The sequence below is a fragment of the Etheostoma spectabile genome, chromosome 23, assembly GCF_008692095.1.
Source record: "Etheostoma spectabile isolate EspeVRDwgs_2016 chromosome 23, UIUC_Espe_1.0, whole genome shotgun sequence".
Taxonomy (NCBI): domain Eukaryota; kingdom Metazoa; phylum Chordata; class Actinopteri; order Perciformes; family Percidae; genus Etheostoma; species Etheostoma spectabile.
The window spans coordinates 4,992,622-5,009,008 of record NC_045755.1 but is presented as its reverse complement, the minus strand read 5'-3'; the positions used below and the strand labels follow the sequence as shown (position 1 = coordinate 5,009,008).

The 16,387-nt window shown below is 43.4% G+C and overlaps 1 protein-coding gene across 10 annotated transcripts in view; it reads right to left on the bottom strand.

Moving 5' to 3' along the window:
* sox5 (SRY-box transcription factor 5) overlaps positions 1–16,387 on the bottom strand; it is a 260,812-nt gene that overhangs the window by 69,707 nt on the left and 174,718 nt on the right. For 9 of the 10 annotated variants that reach the window (XM_032504960.1, XM_032504955.1, XM_032504964.1 and 6 more), the window contains one exon: positions 5,181–5,376. In XM_032504960.1, the coding sequence (XP_032360851.1) occupies positions 5,181–5,375 (195 nt within the window). In that variant the 5' untranslated portion in view covers position 5,376. Of the gene's footprint in view, positions 1–5,180; positions 5,377–14,975; positions 15,243–16,387 lie in introns of those variants that run through there. The other variant, XM_032504959.1, reaches the window with a different exon arrangement.

Here is a 16,387-nt window from a genome sequence, read left to right as displayed (position 1 = left end):
GAATACGGGGGGGGGGGGTTGGATCTCTTCGCTCGGTCGAAAACTCTGCCAGGGAGATGTCATCTCACCGCGTCCAACAATGAAGGTCATTTCCCAATCAAGGGGAATTAGCAGGGAGCCGAGGTTTCTTCAAAGATCTGCTAAATTAGGGCCCATGACATTTTTTTATGTGTGGAGTCAGACAGACAGAATCCCAGAGGCAACTTAAATGGCTTATGATTCCCCCCATCCCTCATCCCATCAACCTCCCAGAATATAATGATAATCCATGTGCCCTGCTGACATTCTTACCCCGGCGATTTGCAAGTCCAAGACGGTGGGATCTTAAAGACAAGACATATTCCTCCATTATAAACGGGTGTCACTCGCTGCAAGGCCACATGCTCCTGCAATGACTCGGGTTGCAAAAACTTTTCTCATCAACATGCATTTATTCATAAGTGCAAACAGATATTCTGGATAGTGTAAACGGTTATGCCCTGCTCTCAGAGCATGCGTGTGAGCAGGCTTATTTATTTTATTTTGCCATTTCTGTGCGTATATGTGTGACACTGTGAGTGCACATAGCCTGTAGGTAGGTGTGTGTGTGTGTGTGTGTGTGTGTGTTAATGTGTAAGTGCCTGCATATATGTATTTATATGCACTGGATGTGGCAGGCTGGCAGTGTGGGCGGTTCTGCCTTTAGTTTGCAGATGTCAATTCTCTTCCAAAATGACTGGAACAAAGTAAAAATTGCGCCTCACTCTCTTTATCCTTTTACAGCCTCTGCAATGGAACCGAATTAAACAACTTTTGTCTTCTTAAGCTCATCTGTGAGGGGAGGTTGGTTTAAAAACACGTAACACTTGCCAGAAAAAGAGGACAAAAAAAATCCAAATGCTATTTTTTCCCCCTACAGCCAGCACAGATGCCGCTGTTGATGTGTTTTTTTATGTCTTCCACTTTTTCCCTTCCTCTTTCTCTGTTGCCCGACAGAAGAATCTCTCTCTCTCTCTCTCTGCCATAGCCTGACATGTCTGGGGCTGTGCAAGGTGTATGTGAAAAACAATATTTGAGGCTTGGCGCGTCGTCGTGGATCAAGGCATGGACAATGTGGCAGTAGGAAGAACTGGAAACAGCAGCTCAAAACTAAAATACTCACACACAAACACACACCAAGAGAATGTCACTGATCACTCCTGCAGGGGGGGGTAAGGACTTAGCTCTCCTGCTAGAGCTGCCAGTCTCAACGATGTACACTTAACACACCTCCGATTACACTGCCAAAAACACACACACATGCAGCAAATCCCTTTACATGCCATGGCTAAACACAGACACTGTCAGTTTTGACTTCGAGGTCCCTCAGGCTGGGACAAGCATTACTTTCATCCTCCTGTTCACTACAACAATATGGTTGAGCTTTTTCCATGGAAAACCACACATTTTACTTGATTTCATTTGACTGTCCTAATTCTAATTGCATTTTTGAACTTATGTCTAATGACACAGCTCCCCTTTCCTTGACTGAAAAACATGCAGCTATATTTTCTGTATTTTAAATAGCAGTTTGGCTAAAATACACGCCAGTATATTTTACCACGACCCCTCGCTGTTGACAGGCAGGCGTGTGTTGATTCATTAGTGCATCACTGGCATGAGAAATTAAGTGTGACCACTGTGTCTCAAGACTGCTCAATGACTGTGTTAAATCTGTCAAATTTACACACACACACACACACACACACACACATTCAAATTATACAAAAAGAGGACAAGAGATAGCTCAGGGAGGAAAATAAATAAGAAATAATGCCTAATGAAATATTTTTATAGTTCTCTATTGTGGTAGTGTGCATCTCGCCTGTTAATGAAACAATAAGTGTTTGTCCATTAACACATTTAAGAGAGAAGATGCTGGCCTCTGCCTGATGTATCAACATTTTTGTCTGCAAGGATTCTAAAACAAACATAAAAAACCTAAAAGAAAGAAAGGAAGAAAGAAATTTATTTTGCGCTACAGATTTAAAAGCAACCTGTTGTAAGTTTGATTTACTGGAGAATAAAGTCAAAACAAAAATCTATTTTCTACTAACTCATCTGCATCATAACTAGATTCTGTGTTGATTGGTTGACCTCACTGCACTACCGTTGCAATCCTTCCCATCAGGCATTTAAACTGAGCTGCTCTCCACCAATCAGGGTCCACCAGCACAGTGAGAACTTCACATTAAATAAAACACCCTTTTAGCTGAACTACATTCATTTGCAAACCAATACAAAAAGCACAATTCTCCTCTAGAGCCAGGGTTTATAAAAATTTTAAAGTGAATAATGTGACACCTTTCAAGCTTTATAAAATGTGTGTGAGTGCTTTCTTTCAATTCTCTGTGTGTGTGCAGCTGCAGCAGGCAGGTAAAGCGGCCGGGCCAAAGCCGAGCAGGCAGGCGAGGCATGCGGGATGAAGAGGTCAGTGTGTAGCTAAGTGTGTCTGCGCCGCCGTGTTAATTTACTATGACAAGATAAAGCTGTAATCCCCCCCCCCCCCCCCCCCCCCTCGTCTCGCTCTCCCCCGCTGCCTCTCTTCCAAGTCAACCGGTCGCCTATGAGCCATTTACTTCCCCCTATCACTTTACGACAATTGCCCTGAGAGAGAGTCCTCAGAGTCCTGCCGACACCCCCGCTACACTGTAAATCTACTTCTCTCTCTCTAGTTCACTTCATCCACTCTTCCCTGACAGTCAGCAGCAAAGGGATTGGCGCTGTAACCTGCCCCCCCCCACCCTCTTTACCTTACTTAACACACATCTTACAGCATGCCAAGCAGGCAGCCGGATAAGCCCCCATCCAACCCACTAGACACATACACCCTGGATTGCCACTTCATAAGCCACATCAGCTATTATGCTGTGTATAATAGCCCCCCCAACACACACACACACACACACACACACGCACATGCACACACACACACTGTCTCCCTTCTGCTGTCAATTAATGGTCTCGAATGCAGTTGTGTGTCATTTTGAGAATATTTACAGAGTTTTCTAGCAGGATCTTCATAATAACTTGGAGGACAGTGATAAGGACAATTCTGTGCAATATTAATGATCGTTGTACAGTATATATTTTCTTAAATAAATATTTTGTAGTGTAAATAGAAAAATATAAATCTAAATTAATTTTATCTAAACAAACAAGGAATAAAATAATTACTTCCTCTACAGCAACAGATAAGCCTGAGTGTGTGTGTGCTCATGTGTTTCCACGTCTGAGTGTTCCCCCATGGTCCCAGGACTTTGGCTTACAGTCGGCACATGCCACACATGCAGAGTCCACCGTGGGAGGGGCCTTCAGGCTAATCAGCAGGCTAATTACAGAATTAGCTTTCCATTACAGCTCCTTAGCGCTGTTTCATTGTTTTACAGCATGCAGGGCATTTATGGTCAGTATGGGGGAAAGGTCGATGGTGTTTATCAGAGCGCTGCTGTGACAAGGTGTGTATCAAGGTAAGGGCTCAGGAGAAGGGAAGACAGTGAGCGGTGTATGCACACTGTGAGTGAAAACACAATATAAAGAGTTTTGGTACAAACAGATGCCCTAAAAAGTTAATAACATAGTCAACGTTTTGTTGCATAATTACATAATTTTAAAAAGATAAATAAATAATGCAAACCCGCAACACATATAATCCTATATAGTCACATTATCACACTTATGTACTGAACATGCATTGTAAATCACACCACATGTATAGAATGTGGAATGAGTCATATGCAGGAAAACATTGCGCGCACGCACGCACGCACACACGTCAACTTAAAGAAGTTTGTGCAACAACAAATGCATGTACACATACAGAGCCATACATACAGCACCGACAACACCACAATGTCACACTTCATCCTGAAGAAAATGACTCACTGCAATGGCTCACATTTTGTAGTCACGCAACTGTGCATCAAATGGGCTCAAGGCTGGTGCTGGTGGCGCGCACATAAAAGCAAAAACACGTGTGCCCCCAAACAGTAGCCTTGAACCTTCTTTTTTTCTGAAATATAATAAAAACTCCAGCTCCCAGCGCCAAACTGCTTTTCACACGCAGAGAAAGTCGATTTCTGCTTCTTTAGAAATCTCACTCTTTTCATGTCCGAATATCCAAACATACATTTCATTGTTCTGATTGTTTGAGATTTGTGCCGTTGTTTTGTGTTTGGGTTTAAAAGGGGACTCTCAGTCACCATTAGAGGAGTAAACAACATACCAATGTTAAAGCGGTGTTTGAGATCCAGACTGTATTAAGGATAAAGGGCTATGTTTGCCCTCAGCGCTGCCTATCCCTCTAAAACCCTGGAGGCCAGGATTAACATGAACATGATCTGATCTGGGGTCTGTGCCCTAGGGGTGACCCCGAGCCTCTCAAACACACATAGCCGTATTGAGGCAGATGCCTCAATGATGTTCCCATAATGCTATGAGGAGGTAAACGAGAAGCATAAAGGTACCATGGACTCAGCGGCTACAACTTGACTTTTTTTAATCTTATATTTACATTTTGGCAAAGTGGCACAATTAAAAGTTTTATTGGCTATTAGCAGTTCCTGTTTGCAGTGTACCACCAATGTACAGACATCTATCAATGGATTATGTGAATACTGATTCAATCTCAAGTAAGTTTTAAGAAAAATCTTTATTTCTACGATTTCTGTGATGCATTATTAACTCGTGACGGACGTATATGAATATATCACACTGAATCTTAATATATGTGTATCATGTCAGCCTGTTCAGATGTGATTGTGTTATGACTCCTTATTAAAGTGTAGTTCGGACACAAATTGTGGCAACTGGGTGCAATGGGTTAAAAAGAACTACTAGAAAAGGGAAAAAAGTACAAGTAATTTCTACCAATATTATTATTTAAAAAAAAAACAATATTAAAACTTTTTTAAAGTTTTCAACACAAATAAAGTTTCCCAAATGAGACCAAACTAATGTGACTACACTGGAGCGTTGAGAAGCTAAACCTGAGGCAGGATCCCACACTGTGGGTCATACCAGTTGGAACCATCTTTACACGTTGCACATGTTTCATAGCGGGACCCCGAGTCAGCGCTCAAGGCCGCAGTCACAAATAAGTGGGTGCTGCTTTCACAATATAATAAATGAGATCGGATGCAAAACTACGTCGCTGTCCTTACCATGTTAGGGGGGCTGTCCAAGTTGCGGTTGGCGGGCGAGCGAGGGGACACCTTGCCGCAGTAGGAGACCAGGGGGAGGTGGATGACACCGCCCAGTCCCTCGCTATCCTCATCTTCCATTCGCTGTCTGCTGGTTGCCATGGTTACCTCTCCATCTGTCCGCCCATATGGAGAGGCTGGTCGCTTGGAAGACATCCTGGAAAAAAAATAAAAAGGGAGATAGAAAGACGGAGAGAAAAAGAAAAACAAAGGGACGAGTGAGCAATATTCAAAGGATGATATAACAGGTTGACGACTGGAGGTATATGAGGGCGGAAACACAAATTGTGGACCTTCCTGTGGATTAAACTAGCTCCTGTAAACTCCTGGACTTTACATTTGTACCCACTTTGCTGTGTGTTCACTGTAAAATTACCTGACATGAAGACATCTTTAAGTCCTCACAGCAGGAATTCACCAAATCCCATTTAGCTCATCAGCCTGCACCTATTCTCTTTCCTCCCTTTTTCTCTGGATGCAGTTTTTCTGTCACACATTCAGCTTGTTCAGTCCAAACAGTATCCCCTTCAGTCAGTTTGTGAGCATCCAGCTTCTTGGCAAACCTTCATACACACTCTCAGGTCTTACAGTATGTTTACCATGAGGTCCATTCAACATTCACATTTTCAAAAGACGGGGCCATTACTGCAAATGGAGCCCGCTTGCACTGGCATTGTGGAGGAAATGACCATGTCTTGACAATAGGCACTCAGAGAGAGACACACCGAGTGCAAAAGAGGGAGAAAAAAAGAGAAAGACAGAGTGAGGGCAGTATGCACAGTGACAATAATATGTGTTTATGAAAACCTCTGGACAAAAGAAAAACTGGAGGAAAAAAGCTGACAACATGAAGGCCCCGCTGTTTACATTTGTTACTGTGGCTTTGTTCCCTTGAAAAGAAGGAAAGGATATACAGCAATATCTATTAGGTGAACTCTGTCTCTCACAAGGTAAATTTTCCTCCCTGTACTTCAGCTGAATAGGGATGTAGTGACTATGAGGCAATAATAGAATTTAATGTGGTTCCTAGCATCGCCTGAGTGCTTTCAGATGCACTTGTCAGCCTTGAAGACACTGCGACTATGACCCTGGGTAATAGGCTGCTAAAGCTCAGTCGCACATAGGCCACGCATGACAGGGAGGGAGGGAGGGTGAAAACCTGAGGGGTGTGCGATTGGAAGCAGTAAAGAACGAGAAATAAGCAACAGGCGTCTGACTCTCAAAGTCCGCCCATTCTTGCACTCCCTTTGACTGAACAAGCCATTTGTTTATGTACTCTGCAGCTCATTTCATTCTCTCTTTCACCTAGATCGTCATAGCTTTATCCTCTATCCATACCTCGTCTGTCTCTGATTTGCTCTTCCTCTCTTTTCTCTCTCAAATGCTCGCCCCCACACTCTTGACTCTATCTGGTTTCCCCTGGACTGTACATCTGGCATTGTTCCTCAGAGCAGCCACTGCCACTAATTCATTGCTTATTTACCTCATGACAGTGGAAAGGCAAACAATATTGAGTGCTGCTCACTGGAGGCGACGAGGAGAGCGACAAAACGCAACATGCAGCGATACCACATCGCAGGGAAAGGTTACGGTCACAAATAAATGAGCTCCACTCCAGTGACACCGTTAAAAAAACTTTAAAAAAAAACTAAAAAAATAGTGACTTACAATGATGCAGTTTAATAACCTTTTATTGTTTTTGAAAGATTACAAAAAAAATCACAGATAATGTAACAATTGAAATCAATTTACAAAGTGCTGTTATTATTTGTAAATTCCTTGGAACTTGTTTTCCTTTAAAATGTCAAGTTTACAGGAACACAGATAAGCAGCAAGTTGTCTTTGTATGAGTTTCAATGGCCTCCGCAGGGCTTTTAAAGGTTGTCCAATTGCTGAAGTTAAATCAGAAAAATCACCATTACAGAAACATACACCTTTGGCTAACAAATCAAACTGCGCAAAACAACAATCTATGCCTTTAACAATGTTTTGGGTACTCTTTCCCCAAGGTTAGATTAATCAAACTCTATCTGTCACAATAATGCTGAACACGTTAGACTCAGTGTTTTCACGTAGGACAATGTGTACAAAAGACAAACACCCACACCCACACATATGTGCTTTATCTTTTTTCCTGCTCTTGCTCAGCAAAACCGTAGGGTCATAAATGACCAGTAAAGACTTTTTAGTTGTTGTGATGACAAAGGACTTAAGAGATAAAACTGCACGCGGGTATCATTAAAACCAATTTATATTAACACTGAAATTGACTTGTGATAACATTTATGATACTAATGCCAGAATGACTGAGGAGAAAGAAGTGTGTGTGTGCGCATGAGTCTGTGTGCGTGTCATTCCACACACCGTCCAATGTAAGCGGCGGGCCCAGCTGTATAAACTACAGGGCTTTGAGCCGCGCGCGCGCGTACGTACTACAACTCGTACACACTACGTACACACTTACGTCAACACACACACACCCACACACACAACACACCCACACACACACACACACACACACCCAACCACACACACACACCACACACACACACACACACACACACACACCCACACACAACACACACAACGTATGCATACATTAAACAGGGCCCTAACACTGCAGGTCGGTCTTCATCACTGCCTGTTTACTTTACCTCCTTCACCTCTCCACACCTCGGCCTTTTGTTTCAGTCAGAGAGACACGACACACACACACACACACACAACACACACAACACAGACACACACACACACACAGACACACACACACACACAGACACACACCCACACACACACACCACCAACACACACCACACACACACACACACACACACACACACACACACACACCCACCACACACACCTCCCCTTGTGTCCTGTGTAAACTTCTGCCTGGCCATAACCCCTCACACAGACCTGGGTCAGCTTTGAAACTTCTCGCCTCACTAATGTTGCACTTTGGCTCACTGCAAAAACCATCAGCTGTGCATGAGATGTATTTTTTTTTTTTTTTATGTTATCATCCATCATTTAAACACAGTAGCCACATTGACATATCTAGATGGACAGGCAGTCTACAGACAAGAGCAGTTACACATTAACACGGACAACAACACAGATATCTTCAAAACTTTGTGGGTTAAAGACAACCCTTTTCTCTTCTAACAGAAATAACTCAGTGGAAAACATTTCATCATGTTTTTTGCTGTTTTGTGCTCCTCTTCTTCTTCACACCCGTCCACCCCCTTCCCATACTCTGCTACTACTTCCTTAGAGGTGGGTGTGCATGAATGGGGAGGCTGTTCACAGCACCTCTCCGGCTATAAAATCCCCCTCGCCCTCCCGTTCGTCTTTGAAGTTGAATTACTATACAATTGGGCACGGCGGGTGTGCAGGTTACGCCGACTACTTCATTTAAAGCTTTCCAGGGCTGTCATGCCGGCGAAGACCTGGAGGAAGCCGCTTGAAAGCGCAGAGCGATGCAAGGATTAAAAAAGATGAGGTTTTATTAAGTATATAAATGGGCTGCGTAGTACAGGTCATAACTAGAAAATATTAGCATCATTTCACCCCGTCCAACAACGCCAAATTGAACACACACACCAAATAGTCATTAACACACTTAATACAAACACACATGCTGCTAGCCTTTTCCGCAAAGCAGCACAGGGATATTTCAAATGACATAACACAAGTGCAACAATATTGCAGTGTATTTTTTCATTTACATTTAGAACTAAAACAAATAACTGCAAAGAAACACCTTTCTAATGTGCTGTTTGTCTCTTCTATCCTCCCAAACTCCCATTGAAGGAAAAACACACACACACACACACACACACACACACGCGGTGAGAGAACTAAGCTGAGATTAAAGCGCCACTTCCCCTTGGCTTTTTCATGATTAGCGGGTCCTCAGTTAAGTCCCTCTCATATCACATATGTCCACTGCTGCTAAGTCACTAATCGGACAGCGGCGTACGTCCATTAACAGGCCGAATAATCGCCGTGGACGGTGGTTAACCGTCTCCTGGCCTCGGCTTACTGTAATCAACACGTCCATTTCATGTTGGCACGTCAGCAGCGGCAAGTTTCGTGCACACTTAAGCGTGTTTAAATACAGGACAGGCAGCAAGCTTATGGACGCGTGAGAGGGGCTGCTCACTAACACACACATCAAATGAATTAAGCGAAATGGGGGAAAAAGATTTGTTTCAGCTTTATTGAAGAGAGAAAGACAAAGCCGCCATTGCCGAAATGTCACAGGCTATCACTAAAACAGACACAGACACACGCAGACACACGCAGACACACACACACACACACACACACACGCTCTCTCGCTCTGTGTGTCTGGCTGCTAACATAATCATGGTGCTAACTGCTCTTGTTAACTCCACTACTCAGAACAAGCTTTCAGGGAGCGTGGGAGCCTCCTCTGGAGAATTCCACTGTAAAGTATGTGTGCATCTCCATGTATATGTGTGTGTGTGTGTGTGTGTGTGTGTGTGTGTGTGTGTGTGTGTACATGCGCAAGTGCTCAGTCTCTCTTTAAATTACAACCCATTATTTCAACCACTACACAAACACACGCTGTACAGTCAGTCAAATCCAATGGTCTACAGTAAAAATAAACACGCCAGCTAATTCCAAAGTGCTGTCAAGAGTCAAAGTGACAATTGTGAGGTGTTTTTTTTCTCCCTGCCACATTGTGACTGCTGAGAACTGCCTGCCTGTCACTCAGGTGTGGGTCTATTTGAGTGGAAATGTGAGCTATCTTTGAAATTGTTCTCTAAGGGATTGGAAGGGCATATCAAAATAGTTGGGCAGAATGTGCCTTTTAGATAAGGCACCCATGGCGTCGTGCCCTGGCGGAGCCGACCGCAACATTTACATCCATATGACACCTCAGGCGGGAATTTAAACAAATGCTTCCCCCTGCGTCGCGCTATCACACGCTTTATTGCCGTCACTTTTTTCCCCTCTCTCTCTCTCTCTCTCTCTCTCTCTCTCTCTCTCTCGCTGCATTTGCTATTCCTTGTCTTAGCTTTCGAAACGATTTCTCCTTCCCTTTCTGTCTCTATCTCTCTCCGTCACACACTCTTGAACTTATTTTAACATCGTCTGTCCTTCTGCTCTTTCTCTCTCTGTCTTCCTGCCTCTCTCTCGCCCTCCCCGGTGTTGTCTTACTTACTGTTCCCTCTTTACACAATCAGCTGTTTGTAAGAATGTCGCTCCATCCCTCTCTCCATCCCTCTCTCCCTCCCTCTCTCTCCCTCCTTCTTCTCTCCCTTCTTCTCTATGCAGACTCTTAAGGATATTGCCTAATATCTATTTATAGGCTGTCCTTTTGAACAGTGGGAAGAGTGGGGCAGCAACATAGAGGAAAGACTGAGATAGAGGGATAAAGATTAAGAGAGGGAGGACCTGGAGGAGGGAGTCAATGATATTCCTTTTCCCCTTAGTGTGGCTCTTTATGGTTTTTAATATTCTTGACAAGCAATTGATTTTCTTTATTTGACTTTAAAAGCAGACGTTAAGAACTTCTAAGCATAAAAGTTCACATTTCGCACGAGTGTAGAAAAATGTCCGGAGACCTAGCAAATTCCCATATGCAAAATGCCAATGTAAAAAAGGATTTCCAAAGATGTTTACAGTGTGCACCGTAACGTTGCAAAGGAAACCATTTCTGCTTGTTAGTATTGATGTAAAATGCTTTTAAAATGATTTCCCTGATGACTTTTTCCACTATAAACAGTGTTTAACTGGGAGAACACAGGTCCTGCCTGTATATGCTCATATATACAGACACACCCTTATACACACACACACACACACACACACACACACACACACACAGAAAGGCACAGACACACACTCAGCCTCACACACACAAAGCATCCTCTGTGAGGTGCCCTAAATTGGCGGCCGCCAGCCCAAACCCTGTTTCCTGTCCAGCTTAACCACAAAAGGCAATAACACACAACCTAATGTCACCACTGTTAATCACACACACGCTGGAGAGACAGTCATGTGTTGTGTACTGTATGTGTGTGGGGGGAGAGAGAGAGAGAGAGCAAAGGGGGTGGGCGCAAAAGACGTGGGCTAACCCGTGTGGCCTCTGGGACTACCTCTCTTTCTGTCTTTTTCTGTCTGTCTCTGTTGTCCATTCATCCAGCCAAAGCTTTAGTCACCACGAGGCATCGCTCCACATACTCTCCTTGTCATGTTTTCAGCTTTTTTTTCCTGCTTTAAAACCTTGTTTATGTCTTTACACTGAGTCACTAGACGATGTGATCGTCACTGACATTTTAGAATGGAACAAAGGTTGGATAGAAGATGGACAGACGGAGGGAGGAAGGGAAAGGAATCTATCTATCTATCTATCTATCCATCTATCTATCTATCTAGTTTAAGGCCAAGCGAAGACAACTCGTGGGAAAATCTTGAGTGTTGCTATAGAAAAAGGAAGAAGAGAGGCAGGAGTAGAGAGTTTGGGGGGATGAGAGGAGGAGGGGGTGAAAAGACACAGACGGTGATAGGGTAAGTGCATCCGGTAGACCCACTCCCCTGGTGTTTTGCGAGGGGGAGACGCTGCATAATGTTTATTGAGCGAGGGACAGTGTTTTTCCATTGTTGTGCCAGGCCACAATTTTTGTTGCATTTGTTAAGCAATCCATAAAAGAGTCACAACATTTGTCTCACTGTCAGTGACTTGGCCTGCCCCTGTAAACCAGACAGACAGACACACACACACACACACACACACACACACACACCACACATTCTCTCACATAAATGACAACACACAAATACTTCCACACACACTCCCAGCTGGCCTCTATCTTCCGTCCCTCCCCCCCTTCCCCACTCCCTCCCTCTCGATCTTCCCTCACTCTCTGTCTCCCTCACTCACTACCTGGAAAGACAGAGGTTTCATTGTAGCGCACTGGGAGCGAGCTCTGAGCCTCTAACACTGTCTCCTATTGTAGATTGGAAGGATGGTAAATGGTGTGTGTGCGTGTGTGTGTGCGTGTGTGCGTGAGTGAGAGAGCAATAGAGAAAGAGAGTAAAAGAGAAAGAAGGACCAACAGAGTGGTATTACTGCAAGTCAAGCTATCTAAATTGATGGATGGGTGAAGAAATGGAAGAAGAAGAGATGAAGAGAGAAAAAGGGATGTCAAGTGTAAAATCCTGGAACAAACAAATGGACACGCGCACACACACACACTGCTGGTCACTTCCTGCTCTGTTGACAATGCAATACCTCCACCTGACCTTTGAACCCTCCCCTGTGATCTCATGTCACATGACTAGACTTTAGATATCTTGGAGGGACACTTCTGTCTGTCTCTGTCTGTGTTTTCCACGTAAACACATGTTCTCTCTCTCTCTCTTTCCCATCACTTTTAGGACTCCATCACTCTCTCCCCTTTTATCCCAGACCACCCTCCCCCATCTATAAACAACAACAACAGCAGGGACCAATGCAGCCATGTATTTCCCCCTCCAGTTTCATCTATTGGCTATCAGAGAGGGTCAGCTGATCGCACCGGTGTGGAGGCCATGGGGGGAGAGAGGGAGTTGGAGGGGGGAGAGAGGGGAGGAAGTGGGGGAGGAGGTGAGTGTATGTGTGTGTGTGTGGGGGGGGGGGGGGGGGGGCCTAGCACTCTCTTGGTATTTTTCTGTCTATCGTTCTTTCTTCCTTTTCTTTCTTTTTGCCTGCCCCCCCCTTCGCTCCGTGGATGGAGCACGGTTATCAAGGCTCTCTGGGGACAGACAATATGGCCCAGACAATGGCCTCCAGTCCAAGGTGGTGGTGGGAGAAAAAGAGAGGGAGGGAGGGAGAGAGGGAGGACGGGACAGGGCCACAGGGGAAGACAGGGGTAGAATGGCGCATTAGTTTGCCGAGCACGGACCCTCTACTCAATTACTCTACCGCCCTCCTCTTCTTTACACACCACACACACACACACACACACACACACCACACACACACACACACACACACACACACACACACACATTCTCTCTTTCTTCAAACACACAGACACATCACTTTAATCTCGCCCTTTTAAATGAAGTACAGAGACACTCACACACTGGCAGTAGCACTGCTCACTTAAATTGGAAACAAGTTTTTATCATGGGCCACAAGACTTTCTCTCTTAAAAACTGCCCATACCGCTATAATGACAAAATAAAAGTCAATAATTATTCAAATAAATACAAATTAACAGCAGTGGTAGAGATTAAGTTAGCGTAGCAAAAGCCAAACTATAAAAACACTCCATTTAAAGTCACACTACCGCGTTCAACATTTTACTATTGTAAAAGTATCATCAGCACAATTTTCTAAAGGTTTTCACAGTAAAAGTAGTTATTATGCTGAATGGCCATTGTGTAAAAATAAATATATATTTGTATAGTTTATTATATACGTATGGGATCTATAATGATACATCGTATTTAGAAGTTGATCATTATTTTGTAAAATCTTGCAATCTAATAGTGCAGTAACTAAATCCGTGTGATGAATGCAGTTGAGCAAATAAATACATGTTTAGTAGATGAGAAGAAGGAAATACTCATGTAAAGTATCTTAAAATCTAACTTGACGACAGTACTAAATGTTCTTTAAACGCAGAAAACCCCATAACCAGATTTACTCATTTAAAAAAGTTTGTCTCAATGAAATTAAGTAAAGTCCTTCAGGCTGCTGACACAGTCCTTGTTGCTGACTACGACGCAAGTAATGTCAGATTGTATAAACTGGTTTGTCCTGCTTCAACTGTTCAAGTGTTAACACGACCACGATGGGACAACACACACACACACACACACACACACACACACACACACACACAAACACAAACACCCCAATAAACAGAGGGGACAAATGGAGGGGTGTGAAAATCCACCACTGCCTTAACACCACATCGACAGAGACCTCTTCCTCTCCTCCCTCCTCCTTCACCTCCTCAACATCCCCCCTCTTAATCTCTGGCACTCGCACTTTTCTGTAACCCTGCTTCTTCTTCTAGTCCTTCTTCTTGTTCATCGGAGAGGAATGTGTCAGTTTGACCACATCATTCCCTGCGTCTTTCCCTCCACTGCCACACTAGCTCCTTGAAATGTCTCTTCTCTGTGTTTCGGTTGCTTTGGCTTTTTCTCCGTTTCTCCCGACGCGTATATGCCTGTTCTGTTTGTGAGAACAAACGAGGCTGTGTAAGCAAACGCAGTCTGTTTCCACTATTTTCAGCTTTGACTGGAAATTTTTATACAAAGCCGAGCGCTTCGGAGACCCAAAAAAGAAAATTGTTCAAATTGTAGAAGACTTCATTAGAATACAAAATTAGAATCTTAAAAAATATAAATCACAGAGGACTCATGCTTTGTATATTTGAAATACATTTTTTTAACAGCTGAGCAAGTAGAGATGAAAACCATATCACAAGACTTTTAAATAAAATGAGAACAATAAAATTATGTTTCAAAGCCTCAAAGCACATTTAAAAAATTAAAATTTCAGACTCATGTCTAAAACAAACCTTCTTCTAGAAACTCAGACAAACTCTCCATCATCGGCTATTTTCAATCAAAAACTACCAAGTGAATTTGAACAAGAATTTGATTTGAAAAGAGAAGAAAAAGAGGAAAAGGGGAATAAGTGTTGAAAACTAGAAGTAGAGGAAGTTCAGGGAGAGGATGAAGAAGAAGAAGAAGCATGGGTGAAGGAGGCGAGCGGACACTTACAGAGACGCAGGAACCGAGAGCATCGCGACCACCGAAGCTGGAGAGCACACACACTGGCAACTCACACACACTCTGCTCCGCAGAGAGACTACTGCTCGACACACACACACACACACAACAAACACAGGAAACACACACACACACACACACACACACACACACACACACACACACACGGGATGGAAGATACCCCTCTATAGCTCACACACATATATTGACATACGAACGCATACAAGCGCACACACACACACGGCCAGAGACACAGTGATGGAGTGCATTACTGGAAAGCAAGAGTTTTAAGCGCTCTCCTCCTAAGTCATTGTAATCCCTGCATTTATCTCCATACATTCTGCTTTTCGGTGTAATCCTTTAAATTTTTAATTCCTCCTTGCTTTTGTTATCTGTTTTTTTTCTCTCCTCAACCACTTTGCTGGATTGAACGGTTTATTAAAAACACATTTTTGTCACATTTAAAATGTGTTCTTAATTCAAAGGGTCCCCTGAAATCCTTCCTCGCCCCCAGCCCCACGACCCCAGTTTATCTCGGAACAAAAGATTAGTTTCATCGGGCAAAACAGAGCGCGACTTTAATGCAATAAAAGTCAAGTAGGAGAAGGACGTGTTTGCGTATGTTAGTATTAAAACGCCGGGTATTATAACATAATCTGGCTCTCACAGCATTAGCATCAAACAACCATTATTCCACAGGCAAAAGCCACTTGTGTTGACAGTGTTGGAAAAGGGCAAGGTTAGAAGGTTGGCATCTCTAAATGAAGTGGGCCCGCACAAACATCAGAGGGGCACAGTGAGATTACCATTAGCATAAGGCAAGAAAACAACAACAACAACTACCATGCAGCTTGACAAAAGATTATTGAGGGGGTTGCATGTATTGAATTTGGATTAAGTGAAAAATAAATCATAAATAATTAAATGTCAAAAGATGAGGCTGAGCAGGAGGGCATTGTGCAAACATCACAAATTCGGATTGAAAAAGTTCTTAATTTTGGCTGTTTTGTTGTCTTCAAAAATGAAGGAATTCTCTATATCGTTTGGACTTGTTGTAAGCACCAGGCTGATAAAGAACGTCACATATAAATATATACGTATAAATAGCTCATAGAGTAAAGCAGAAGTTAATAAAGTGACTACACTTGGTGTGAGCAGTGGAGATGAGAAGAGAGGGGATCACACATTCTGACTTTGACACAAACACACATACACATCTAAAGTGTCTCTTTCCCGCACACACACGCACACACACGCACACACACAAAAACCCCAGTTTTAAGCACTTTGTCTATGGAGATATTGAATTGAATCAACAACTTCACTCAGGAGGGACAGAGGAAGAAAAGAGGGACTGTTCTGTTACTTATGGGAAAAAACATGCATGAATACACACACACACA